Here is a 13,564-nt window from a genome sequence, read left to right as displayed (position 1 = left end):
ACCCTTAGTTTCTCAACTTTGATGGAGATGATGATGTGTGTGGTAATGAAGCCTAGTTTGTAGGATAGCTAACTTTAGGGTTAAACAAGACATCGGTAATAAAACTTGTCCAAAGTATGACACAAAGTTTATTTTCAACTTGTGTGATTATTTCCTTTGCCATTTTTAGATTTAATATTTTTTGGGGGGAAAGGGCATACCCAGAGGTGAATACTTTTGGCTCCTCACTGAAAGAGCACTTCTGGTAGTGCTCAGGGGACCTTATGGGGTGTTGAGGATCAAACCCTGGTCAGCCCCATGCAAGGCAAGCACCTTACCTAGGGTACTATTGTTCTAGTTGGTCATATTTTTAATAATGCCATATACATTAAATTATTTTTAAATTTTTATACTGCATGCAGTTTTGCTATTTCATTGCTTTTATTTTTTTATTTACCTTTTTAAAAATTGAATTACCATGTGGAAAGTTACAAAGCTTTCAGGCTTAAGTCTCAGTTACACAACGCTCGAACACCCATCCCTTCACCAGTACACATATTCTACCACCAAGAACCACAGTAAACCTGCCCCTCACCCCCATCACCCCAGCCCCTCACCCCACCTGTGTAGCTGATAAATTTCACTTTACTTTCTCTTTACTTTGATTACATTCAAACAAAAAACTCATTATTGTTTGGAGTTTCCCTAGTTATCAACTTATTTTTAAAATTTATTTTTTAAAATTATTATATAGTTTAGGTAATGTGTTTACTATAATGTTAATATTTATTTGTACCCTACCACCTCTGAAGTATTCAGAGCCCTCGGCTACTGTCCTTATGCTGCTTCTCGCCCACCTCTTCAATTCTTAATTTCTTTATATGGATTTCTTATCTTTTGATTTTTCTATAACTACATTTTGTTTGCCTCATTGAACTTAATTACAATCGTAGTTTTAAAAATTCCTGTTTCTCATCTCAGAATCATCTAGTATAATTGTCTTTTCACATGGCATAGCTATATCTTATTAACTCCCTTTCCAGTGGTTTTGGATGCTGTACTTGACATTATGAATATTATCATTGCGATGCTCTGAACTCTGCTGTATTTCTTTAGAAAGTATTAATGATTTATTTTATTTGAGTAGTTGCTGACTTTCTTAACTCTTTATATACAGAACAAATGTCTTATTTTGGTTCTGTTTTTCTCTAGAGATTTCTCCTCTGTTTATGGTGGATCTGACTGCCTGGGCTCCCTTCTATGGTTCTGTGGCCCAAGGAGAGAACAGAATTTCTGTCATTTTTTTTTTAGCCACCTACTATAGTTAAATTTGTCTGTGGACTGTAGTTTGCTATTTCTTAATGTTCACATGTGTTCATCGAGCTGGGACACAGTTTATCTGCAGAGTATATACCTTCTATGCATGGAGCCCTAGGCTTTATTTCTGGAACCATAAAAAAAAATAAAAAACCTCACACTAACTCTTTACTCCTCTCTTCCCCAGTCTCCGTCAATGACAACAACACAAATTTAAAAAAATGGTGACATTATTTAAAAATTATCAATGAGCTCTTTTGCATTTGATGGTATGAAATATTGAGGAGAGAAAGGATATTTTAGAGTGAGAGAATCACATAAGGACCAGTGCTTTATGGTGTGGTTGAGAAACGAGACAGACAGCATCTGAATAGGACTAGAGGCATCAAGGATAGTGTCGTCTATGGTTACTTTGCCCATCAGTACTTTTTCTCCTCTCTCTTCTTCCATCTGCCTAAACCTTTTCAGTTAACAATCCTGTATCTTCCACTGTCCAACGAGGCAGCAGAAATGAGCCGTATTGATAGATGTTGACGGTGTCTGAGGAGTAGTATAAAAACATTCACGGGCACAAACATTTGGTATTTAATGGTCTATTGGCCTCAAGTGTATTTGTGGACTTTTTGTTTCTTCTATAAATTCTTTGTAAAATAATAATATCAAGATCTTTGATGAGTGCCTGCTTGTGTGTGCATTTTAAATGAGTGAACTGATTTTGTAATTCCTCAAAAACTTCATGTCTTTTTTTTTTTGGGGGGGGGAGCACAGTCAGCAGTGCTCAGGGCTTACTCCTGCATAGGGGATCACTCCTGATGAGGCTCAGGGGACCACGTGTGGGTGGTAATGGGGATTGAACTCAGGTCAGTTGCGTGCAAGGTACATGTTCTACCTGCTGTACTATCACTCTGATCAAAACCTTGACGCCCATTTTTGTAGGATAATATACTACATATTTATTTTATGTTTTATTTTTAATCTAGATTAAAACATGCACCAGTCAAGGAAACATAGTTGACAACTTAGATGATTACTATTTAAATTAACCGAAACCACATTGGTGAAACTTCTTTACATAACTAACCAAATTATTAAATATCTTTAGGTAAATAATATCCCACTGAATAGAGCTAAAAATGCAAGCTGTCATTTATCTGTGAAAATATAGAAAATGCTTCTGATCACTTTTTTCCCTTTGGCAGGAAATTTATCTTTACGTGTAAATGAGGATTTGTTAGTCAAATTTATATTGCTGTATTTTCTTCAGATTAACTCCTCCACAAATGAAAAAAAAAACTATGCTCAATAGAAATACATAAAATAAAACAAGAGGATATTAAAATAAATGTGATCCAAATTTAAAATAATTTGGGGCCGGAGAGATAGCACAGCGGATAGGGCGTTTGCCTTGCATGCGGTCGACCAGGGTTAGATCCCCGGCATCCCATATAGTCCCCCAAGCACTGCCAGGAGTAATTTCTGAGTGCAAAGCCAGGAGTAACCCCTGAGCATTGATGGGTGTGACCCAAAAAGAAAAAAAACCCAAAAAAACCAAATTTAAAATAATTTAAACCGTAGATGAAAATTCAATAGACTGAAATTATGCCAAACGAAGTGAGCAGGGAATTTTACCAGTTAAAGCGTTTGGAAAGGACCCATCAAATTTCAGTTCTCTGTAAATGAAGTCTGGCCACTGTAATGAGTGGTCACATTGATTCAATATGTCCTACAGTTGAATTAATCAAGGAAGAACTTAGAGGAACTCAACTACTTTTAGCTTCATAGGCTTTGGTCAACACCTTAAAATGTAATGAAGGTCATAAGAGAACCAAGTTAAGATCTACTTAATGATGGCAGGCAGAATTTTAAAGGAGTTTCTTTCAAGATTCCTCTTCTAAAATCCTCTAAATTCAACCTTTAAAGGGACCTCACTCCCCAAACATTTACAGATGAACATAATGGTTGCATCTCCATCATTTCATTTTTTGAGCCTCTTAAGCAAAGAAGTAACTATGCCAGGAATTCTGAGCTGGAGAAACTATGAACTAATACATGTGTGTTGTTTTATGCCACTGCATGGTAATTTGTTAGAACAACAGAAATGTGTGCACTAATTTTCAATGTTTTAAGAAAATACAGTGTTTTCAATTTCTTGATTCTCCATTCATGCTTGTTATTTTATTTTGGAATAAATAAAATTACTTCTTAATTGGTTCAGTGTGCATTGTGGGGGTGAAGGAGCCTAAATTTGAAGTCTAGAGACCTAGTCTCTTGATTCTCTTTTGACCTCAATTTCTTTTAAAATCTTAATTTATACAATCTAAATTATATTATTAGTAATTTACATTTGCATATATATTTTATCTTATATAACACCAATCTCTGAAACTTTATGCTATTGTCACTACAAATTACAGGTTTATATGTTGTATGTCTATCAACACTGAATTATTTTAATCTTATCAATTGTTGCAACCAATTTTAGTGAGTAATTATTCTTCCTCAGAATTTGTGTTTATTGACAAAAAATATTTGTGAGATATTATCATATCTTTAGTTCTTTAAAATTGGTTTCTTTTTCACTTTCCGGGATATTTAAAATAGATTTAAAGTCTTTGTCTAGTAAATCTGATGTCTTGAAAGTCTCTGAAACACTTCACATTGTGTGTCTTCTTTCTCTAAATAGGCATCCATAAGTTTTATCTATATTAACAATTTTTGTTTCTTTGAACTTATTCCAATTTTTCCTGAAACCTATTTAAAACAAATATATAAGACACACCTTAGAGATTTGTAAATTTGGCTTCAGACTACAAAGTACAGCAAGTTTTACAATAAAACAAGTCACAGAAAACTTTAGTTTTCCCAGTGCACATAAAAGTTATGTTTGCATGACACTATAGTGTATTAAATGTGCGATAGCTTTGTGTCTATCAAGGTAAATACCTTAATTAAATGTGACATAGAGATACAAACTGAGCCAATGCTGTTGGGAAAATGGTACAGTTATACTTGATTAAAGCAGGTTTGCCAAAACCCCCAAGATATAAAAGACTCAGCATCTGCAAAGTGTAATAAAGTGAATTACAATAAAATGAGTCTAATGTGGAAACAACTTTCCTTTCCAGGAATTGTTGTTATTACTATTTGTTGTAATCTTGTAAAGGAATGAAAAAAAAAACTTTTCTGCATAGTCTTATCCTTGTCCTATGTGGTCAGTTAATTCCTGGCTTGGTCATCTTAGGGACTGGAGAGAGTTTAATAATTTGGTACCATGGTAACAACTTCCCAAGTGTTTGTTGAGAGTCTGTGTGCCTGTTGGGGAATATCTTTGTAGTTTACCCAGACGGGCTTTTAACAACTATGTCTCAAACTTCATTTTTTTTTTTTCCACAGTGCCTCAGAGTTGCCAAGAATACGAGCTTATGGGGCTGGAGCGATAGTACAGTGGGTAGGGCACTTGCCTTGTACGAGGCTGACCCAGGTTAAATTTCTAGCATCCATTATGGTCCCCCGGGCACCTCCAGCAGTAATTCTGAATGCAAATCCAGGAGTAACTCCTAGGCATCACCAGGTGGCCAGGTGTGACCCAAAAAGCAAAAAAAAAAAAAAAAAAAAAAAAAAAAAAGGAATACGAACTTAGGTTTAGGTCCTTTTGAGATCTTCCTAGATGATAACCATGGTTTATGCGAAGACTGTGCCTGACTATATTGACAGGAATATTTTGCAACATTTCAAGAACTTTGGGACATATAAACACACCCAGGTTTTCCTGTAAGCCTTTTGCTTATGTCTTGTTAGCCCTCACTCTGATACACTGCTATAGGCAATTGTGGAATTCACTTTTTCTTTGTTTGGTTTGGGGATTTTTGTTTGTTTGTTTGGTTGGTTGGTTTTTGGCCCACAGTTGACAGTACTCAGGGTTTATACTGGCTCTGAGTTTAGGGATCCCTCTGGACGGTGCTCAAGAGGCCATGTGTGGCACTGGGGAGTGAACAGTTGGTTGTGTGCAAGGCTAACCTCTAACCCACTGTACTGTCACCCTGGCCCCTGTGAAGTTAATTTTAATGCCAGTGATTTATTTCAACAAATGCCTACAGTGAAGGTCCTCAGCACTGTTAGTTAAGACAATCAATTTCAGACAGACTTCTCAGTGGAGCCTCTCAGGAAACTCAAGACATGTCAAATAATGACAATTGTAAGAAGACTTTGGAAAAACTCTATTGTGCTTCCCCCCTTGGCTACCACACTGCCCCTGAAATATGGGCAGCTATTCTTCAAAGTTACTATCAATCTGGAGGCTGGACAATGGGATTAGGGCAATTTAAAATAAATAAATAAAATAAAAAGTTTTTTTTAAAGAGTATTTCTTGAGTAAAAACTCCTCAGTTGTTCCTAAGCCTTGCTATGAACATTTTTTTCCCCTCTTGGTTCCACATTTCATGGCTTCTATGCAGAGAACTTTCAGAGATCTTTGCAATGGTATTTTCATTAACATTACCCTCATGTTTATGTTTTATGATATCCTCTAGTAGCTCCTGAAGCCCTTTATCACTGAAACAGATTGATATGGTAGCATTGATTTACAAGTGGTTAGCAATTGTAAGGAATTTTGATTTGAAGGTATCATTTTAAAGGTATCGTTTTGATAGGTGATGGCTGATATTAAATGTATTAGTTTAATGAACAGATACGAGACAAACTAGATTTAATAGAGATAGAATTTAGTAAAAATTGAAATGATTAACAGATAGGAGTTTGTATCCAAGCCTATTTTTTTCCCCTCCATTTTCTGAAAGGGTTCATATTTTTGTCATATATAAGCACACCTTTCCACTTCCAAACGTTTTGACATTTTAACCTTTGCTTGAGGTCTGAACCTTGTCATGATGATTCATTCTTGCTGCCTGATTTTTTGGGGGAAATGTTCTTAAAAATTGATAATATCTCATTGCTAAAATGCTCACTATATTTTAGTTCCTCCAAGCCAGCTGGTTCTTATGTAGTAGATAATAGGATTTATGTTTCCTAGGCTCACATTCATTCCCATTAATCACGTAGAGCCTGGAAAACAGAGGAGAAGCAAGGCTGCATGTCGAAAGTCAAGGAAAATCAGACTGAAAATCCCACCTTATCTTTCCCGAGGATCATGTTGGTGGAATTGAATTTGCTGCCAGTTATTTGACTTAGGTCTCAAAATTTGATTCATGGTTTTGTCACTTTCATTTTTTAAAACAGACTTCCTTTTTTGATCATCCAACTAGGTTGGGATTTTACTCTAACGCTCACCCAACAACTAGGAAAAAATATTCTTGAAACCCCTTTTGAAGAGACATTTAAGATTATACATGAACTCACACTATTTGAGTTACTTTTTAAAAAATTTTTTTATTTTTATTGAATCACTGTGAGATAAAGTTACAAAGTTTTCATATTTGATCCACCACCAAACCCCGCATACCCCTCTCCCACTCCCCCTCTTCCTGTGTGGCAGACATTTTTCACTTTACTCTTTCCTTACTTTGATTACGTTCAATTTTCAACAAGAATCTCACTATCATTATTTGGAGGTTTTCCTCCAACAGTCAGACATGTTGGATGGCATCAATAGATTGTATGTTTTCATTTTTTATGCGGCCGCACGGTTCGGAGTTGTCCCAGTCCTGCGTCCCAGAGCCGTGTTAGTCTTGCTCAGTGTCGCCGGGTCTCCATCTGGAGAAGGTGTACCAGCTGTGCCTCCTCCATCTGGCTCCCCGGTGTTGCTGGCTCGGTCTGGGGTACGGAGTAGACTCCGGCCTGCGCCACTTACCAGAATGCCCGGATTCTTCTCTGTTGAATGTGGCAAGATGGCACTGAGGGTGGGTCGAGGGCGTGACTTCCAGTGGTCAGGGCCAATTGGAGCCTGGGCTGGCACCGCCCCACTCCAGTGCCCCCCGCAGTTTGAAGTTGTCCCAGTCCCGCATCCCGGAGCCGTGTTAGTCTTTGCTCAGTGTCGCTGGGGCTCCATCTGGAGAAGGCATACTGGCTGTGCCTCCTCCGTCTGGCTCCCCAGTGTTGCTGGCCCAGTCTGGGGTCCAGAGCAGACTCTGACCTGTGCTGCTTACCAGAACGCCCAGATTCTTCTCTGTTGAATGTGGCAAGATGGCCTATTTGAGTTACTTTAGTCATTTTAATAATGAACACTTTGTTGGAAGATTATTTTAAATGTTTCAAATTTATAATATGTTGCTTCTGTGGAGGCATAAAATAAGAATTTTATATAGAAATAATATAAATAAACTGAAATAAATATCATCTAAAGATTAATAGGAGACATGGGGCCATTACAATGATGTATGTATAAGTGTGTGTGTGGGGGGGAATGCATGGTGCCAGAGGCAGTTTGTGGGTGTGACTGCCAGGCTATCAGAAGCACAGGGAGATGGGGGGAGCTTGCCTATTCTTCACTGAGTACAAGCCTGGAGATTTCAGTCACAAGTCCTGCATACCTGAGTTTTTCAGCAGATTCACTCAGATGAATCTCTGAGCCTGTGTAGAGTGGCTGTGAGAATGGCAGTGCTTGAGTTCTGCAGGGAGTCAGTTGGCACAGGGAAGGGAACTCACCCACCACCCTCCAGATTGCTACAGATAAGACAACCCAGTGCGGGGTCTGGAGGCATCTCTGTGTTGCTCTCTTCTGAGAGCTTTATTTGTACATCTCTGGATCATGGCTGTTAATGACCTTAAGTGGCAGCAGAGGCGGTTCCTCGGCGTGACTGCCAGGCTGCTGGAAGCTCAGGGATATGGGGGGAGGTCACCCATTCCAAACTCCGGAAAAAGAAATTATAGACTCATATTATAGGCCTGGAGATTGTTAGGTGCCTGAAAGCCAGACCTAGAGCCAGACTGCAGCCATGACAGGTCACAGCTAGTGTTAAGTTTTGACTAAAGCCTAAGTTTCTGTTTCCCAGAAACTGAACTTGCAATTTCTGGTAAGGAACTGCTAGAACATCTGACTGTTCAGAAGGGGCCACTATTTCCATTTTTTGGAACAGCCACACACGGGCTAACTGTCACTATATCCAGTTTTTGGAACAACCACAAACTGACTGTTACTATGTCCATTTTTTGGAACAACCAGAAACTGACTGTTATCAAATGTTAATAGTAGTCAGCTATTAGTCAATAGCTGATGACTGTTGCTTGATCACTACTATCACAGTGCTTGCTCAGCCTTGGAACCTATATAAACTGCTTGCACTTGGAGGTCAGGGTCGCTATCAAGAGACCACTTTGTGGGTGAGATAGTTGACCCCAGTTAACTGGCATAAAATTCCTTTGCACTTGCATTACTGTCTCTCTGACTGTGTTGTTCACGCCATGGCCCGAAAACCTGGGTACAACAGAGATAAAGTTGAGTGTGTGTTTTAAAACAAAGCTTACTGTTGGCACAAAGTTGGAATTAAAGTTAGAAAATGGGAATTACAAATTTGGGTGCATTTTGAATGCTTCATTTTTATTTTGTGGCAATGGGACTTTCAAGCGATTGGTAAAGGAGGTGGTCAGTGCCGGGGATCAAACTTGGTTGTCACTTTTTTTTTTAATGAATCACCATGAGGTACAGTTACAGACTTACAAGCTTTCTTGCTCACGTTTCTGTCATACAATGATTGAGTACCCATCCCTCCACCAGTGCCCATTCTCCACCACCAATATTCCCAGTATCCCTCCCACCACCCCCACTGCATCCCCCCCACCCTAGCTCGCCTCTGTGGCAGGGCATTCCCTTTTTCTCTCTCTCTTTCCTTATGGGTATTGTGGTTTGTAATAGAGGTATTGAATGGCCAATATTTGGTCTATAGTCTATTTTTAGCATGCATCTTGGGGACCAAACTTGGGGCCTTGCACAAGCAAGGCACTTGTTCCAGCCCTTTAAGCTATATTGCAGACCCTATTCATTTACATTTGTCCTGAGAGCAAGGAGTTGTTAAAAAAGAAAATGCCGAAGGATCTCAAGTTTCTGAACTTAAACAACTATAAAGATGAACTTTTATCTAATTTTTGGTAAAATACAGCATAACTTAAAGTATCTTAAAATAGCTAATTAAATATATATTTATGAAATCATGAATTTTAAATAATTTTAGTGATTTTACAATCTTATGGCAAATACTACTATATTATTTGTTTGATGTGACAAATATAAATTTTAAGACAAACTTTAAAAAAGGAAATATTCTTGGTGTCTTAAGAAAATTCATGAGGAATTTCTTTGATTCTAACATGGTCACTCTTGCTTTTAACAGCCTACTTCCTATCACTTGTCCCCCAAATCGATTCTACTTCAAGTTTAAGAAGCAAAATTTTTCTTCCCACAAATCACCAACATGCTTGTCAGGTATTTGAAATCTATAGCATTTTAAATACATTTTTTTTACATTCAGGAAATTCTTCATATCATTGTTTGATGATTGTTTTTCACAGGTCACATTTTATTACTTCTCCAGCCTAGTGAGTGGTCAGTTATCAGCAGGTCTCCAGACTGCACGTGGTGGCCCCACGCAGCTCGTGTGGCGGAGCCCAGCTGGGTCCCTGACACAGTGGGAGAGGAATGTCATAACCATCGAGAGTGCCCAGAAATTTCAGGTCTGTGTGTGTTGGGTTTTAAACTAGGTTTAATGGGGAAAAAAATAACAAGCTACAGATGAATTAAAATAACAGGTGAATTAAAAGTGAGAAGACTGTGATCACTAATAAAGAACTGAGGCATTCGTGAGAATCTTCAAGAACTTAAGATTCAAGATACTGAGATGGCCAAACACTCTTCTTAAAACAGACAGGAAAAGAACTTTAAGTTTGTGAGATATTTTTAATTGAAGTAGCATTATATTATGAAACATTGTATGTTTTAAGTATATGCTACTAGAAGTCCAATTCTATGAATGTACTTTAGAAAATGAATTCATTTTAACCAATTCACCCACTTCTTCCCCCTTCCCTTTTGGGGACCACTAATTTGATTTTAGGATGTGAATAAACTTTTTTTTAACTTATACTTTCTTCTAGTTTTCTATGTGCCAATTATCTTTTGTCATACATAAGCTTTTGAGTATGGTGCAGTTTCATGTGTTTATTTTTATTTCCTTGTGGATTCAAATTACTGATGATACCTTTGAGGTCTGTGTCTTGGAGGGTGTCACCTATGTTTTTTCCTCAAGTCATGGATTCAGATCTAGTCATCTAGTCTCGAGGTATTTAGGACACTCAGAATTAACTTTTGTGTATGGCATGAGATATAGATCCAGTATCATGATTTGCACGTGGCTATCCAACTTCCCTATTACCACTTGTTGAATAGACTTTCTTTTCTCCACTTCATGTACCCTGTCCCTTTGTCATATGTGAACTTTCCATATATCTAAATGTTTATTTCTGGGCTATCCTATTATACTAATTCGAAAGTCTGCCAGTATTTCAGTATCACACACTTTTTGATTACTATAGCTTTATAGTATAATTTAAAACCAGGAAATGAAATGCTGCCTGTTCCCCATCTCAGAATGGTTCAGGCTATTAGAGAAGGTTTTATGATTCTACACAAAATTTAATACTCATTCTTCCAAGTCTTTGAAAAATGTCATCAGGATTTTGATGGAAATTGCATTGAATCTTTAATAAATGCTTTTGGTAGGACGGTCATTTTGACCATGTAAATTCTTCCAGTCCATGAGCAGGGACTATTTTTTTCGTTTTTGGTGTCCTTTTATTTCAATTTATTTATTTCTGACCTGCTCTGCATGAAATACTCATCATAATCATCATCATCATCACCATCATCATCATCATCATCATCATCATCAAATCAATTGTTGATTTTCTCGAGCGGTCTCAGTAATGTCTCCATTCGTCTTAGCCTTGAGATTTTAGAAGTCTCTCTTTACTTGTCCTTCCCAACAGTGCCCCATTGGAGGCTCACAGGAATGAAACCCATCATTGTTACAGGTTTGGGCATAAATATACACCACGGGGAGCTTTGTGCCAGGCTCTCCCGTGTGGGCAGGAAACTCTCAGTAGCTTGCCAGATTCTCTGAGAGGGAGAACTAGGCTACAAGATGTCACGCAGCTCTGGGAGCTTGGTTTTATAGTCTCTGGATGTTGCCATTGATGGGATTACATGCGCTGGGAGCAGTTTCTGGGTGTGACAGCCTAGCTACTGGAAAACGGGGGATCTCAGCAGAAGAGGCCCAGTCCTGATCCAAGAAGGCTTGGAGATCTCAGCCCCTGGTCCCGCACACCTGAGTTCCTCTGCTCGTTCCTTCATGCATAAGGATCATCCGAACGTTTGGAGAGGGGCCTTGAGCATGACTGTGGTTGGCTTCCAGAGGTCTTCAGCTGCCAGAACTCTGCCCTGGGGCAGGGAGGGAAACTCAACTCACCCTGTCTGAGGGGCCTCGGTGAAGACAGCCAGGCGTGGGGGCAAGAGACTCTGCATAATAAATACTAACATGTGTTATCTCTTGGCTTTCTGATGTCAGCCAATTCTAATAGGGGTGAGGTGTTATCTCATTGTGGTTCCTTTACCTGATTTGCCTCTCCCTATTGCTTCTGATGTTGAGCACCCCTGGTCATTCATATGCCTTCCTTGGAAAAAATGGTCTATTCAAAATTTCTGTCCATTTTTAACAGTGGGTTTTTTTTTTTTTTGCTACCGAGTTATATGATTTTCTTTTGTATTTTGACTATCAACCACTTATCTAATATACGATTTGCAAAGAGCATATTTTTGACTTATGTGAAAAGGCAAGACACTACACTATTTCTCACTTTGGTGGGGAATGGTTCACAGAATGAGAAATTCTGACACCAATAATACATTGAATTTGTTGTTGGTGTTCAGATGTCACTAACACCCAGAAAAGTTTTTAGCTTATTAACTTAACCTTCTCTTATAACTCTGGATCTCTCAGGCTAGTCTTAATAGCAATAAAATAGAGTCAAGAGTGCTTCTGAGGAGATTGAGATGCATTGACTAGATTCTGGAGGCTGAACCAGCTGACGCCCCTTCTCTTTGCATGCATGATTAAATTGGAGTGACTGAGATGGGAATCTGGCCTCTGTATAATCTATCATATTTCCATATAGTTTCGAACTAGTAAACAGAACCAATGGTAAAATAGCTATACACCACCATTATGACACCTATTTCCTTTGCATGTATAGCTGCCTGTATCATCAGGTCAGGTAAAGGTCTTTCAACAGAGATTAGGGCAGAGCTGAAACCCACTGGACCTAGTAGCTAAACCTTTTAGACAAACTTCCCTGTTTTTCTTAACTGCCTATTCCCTAGTGGTATGGCATGGAGGCTGATGATTAAATATGTGCAGTAGCTAAATATAAAATGTAAAACTCCCAAATAGATCATCTCCTGGGCAGTTCAACTGTAGCCGAGGCAGCCAGGTTATTCACTTGAGTGCTTTAAAATGCAGCAGTGCCTTCAACCAAAGCAGATGCATGCGTACGATATTAATTTGTTTCCCTGGAATACTTTATTGCTAATGTGAAAACAGTGCTTCTACTTTAAAGGCTTTGTAAAAACTCAGAGACCATATGACTCTCTTGGGATCCTCGGGCTGCACCAATCTTGAAGATTGTGGGTATGTTTCAATTTTGTCCTGTCAGCAAGGGAGCAGCTGCTCATTCGCTTTGTTTGCCTGGGACACAGAGATATGCTGTGCTTGTCATACTGCTTTCCACCCTCTAGTCTCTGATTTCTTAAAAGTTTTTTTTTTTAACCATTCAGTGGTGTTTTAATTTTTATTCTATTTTGAGTCACAGTAAGATACAGTTACAAAGCTGATCATGGTCGGGTTTCAGTCACACAGTATTCCAACACCCATCCCCCCCACCAGTGTGCATTTCCCACCACCAGTGTCCCCGGTTTCACTCCCACCACCCTCTCCCCCAGCGTGTCTCTAAGTCAGGCACTTTCCTTCTCTCTCTTATGTCTCTGTTTCTCTGTCTCTGTCTGTCTGTCCATCTCTCCCTCTCTCGCCTTTTGGGCATTATGGTTTGCAATACAGATACTGGGAGGTTATTATGTTTGCTCCTTTACCTGTTTTCAGCACACAGTTCTTATCTAGAATGATCATTTCCAACTATCATTGTCATGGGGGTCCCTTCTCTTGCCCAACTGTCTTCTCCCCTAGCATTTGAGGCAGGCTTTCAACCACGGGCCAGTCCTCCTGGCTCTTGCTTCTACTATCCTGGGTATTGGTCTCCTATTATGCTCTCA

At 38.8% G+C, this 13,564-nt stretch overlaps 1 protein-coding gene across 1 annotated transcript in view; it reads left to right on the top strand.

Moving 5' to 3' along the window:
- Positions 1-13,564, top strand: part of MALRD1 (MAM and LDL receptor class A domain containing 1) — a 590,643-nt gene that overhangs the window by 17,249 nt on the left and 559,830 nt on the right. The window contains exons 3-4 of the mRNA XM_012931979.2: positions 9,579-9,670; positions 9,757-9,918. Coding sequence (XP_012787433.2) covers positions 9,579-9,670; positions 9,757-9,918 — 254 coding nt within the window. The remainder of the gene's footprint in view (positions 1-9,578; positions 9,671-9,756; positions 9,919-13,564) is intronic.

The sequence above is a fragment of the Sorex araneus genome, chromosome 9 (genome assembly GCF_027595985.1).
Source record: "Sorex araneus isolate mSorAra2 chromosome 9, mSorAra2.pri, whole genome shotgun sequence".
NCBI lineage: Eukaryota > Metazoa > Chordata > Mammalia > Eulipotyphla > Soricidae > Sorex > Sorex araneus.
Note: the sequence above shows the minus strand (reverse complement) of the source record. Positions and strands in the feature narration are given on the sequence as shown.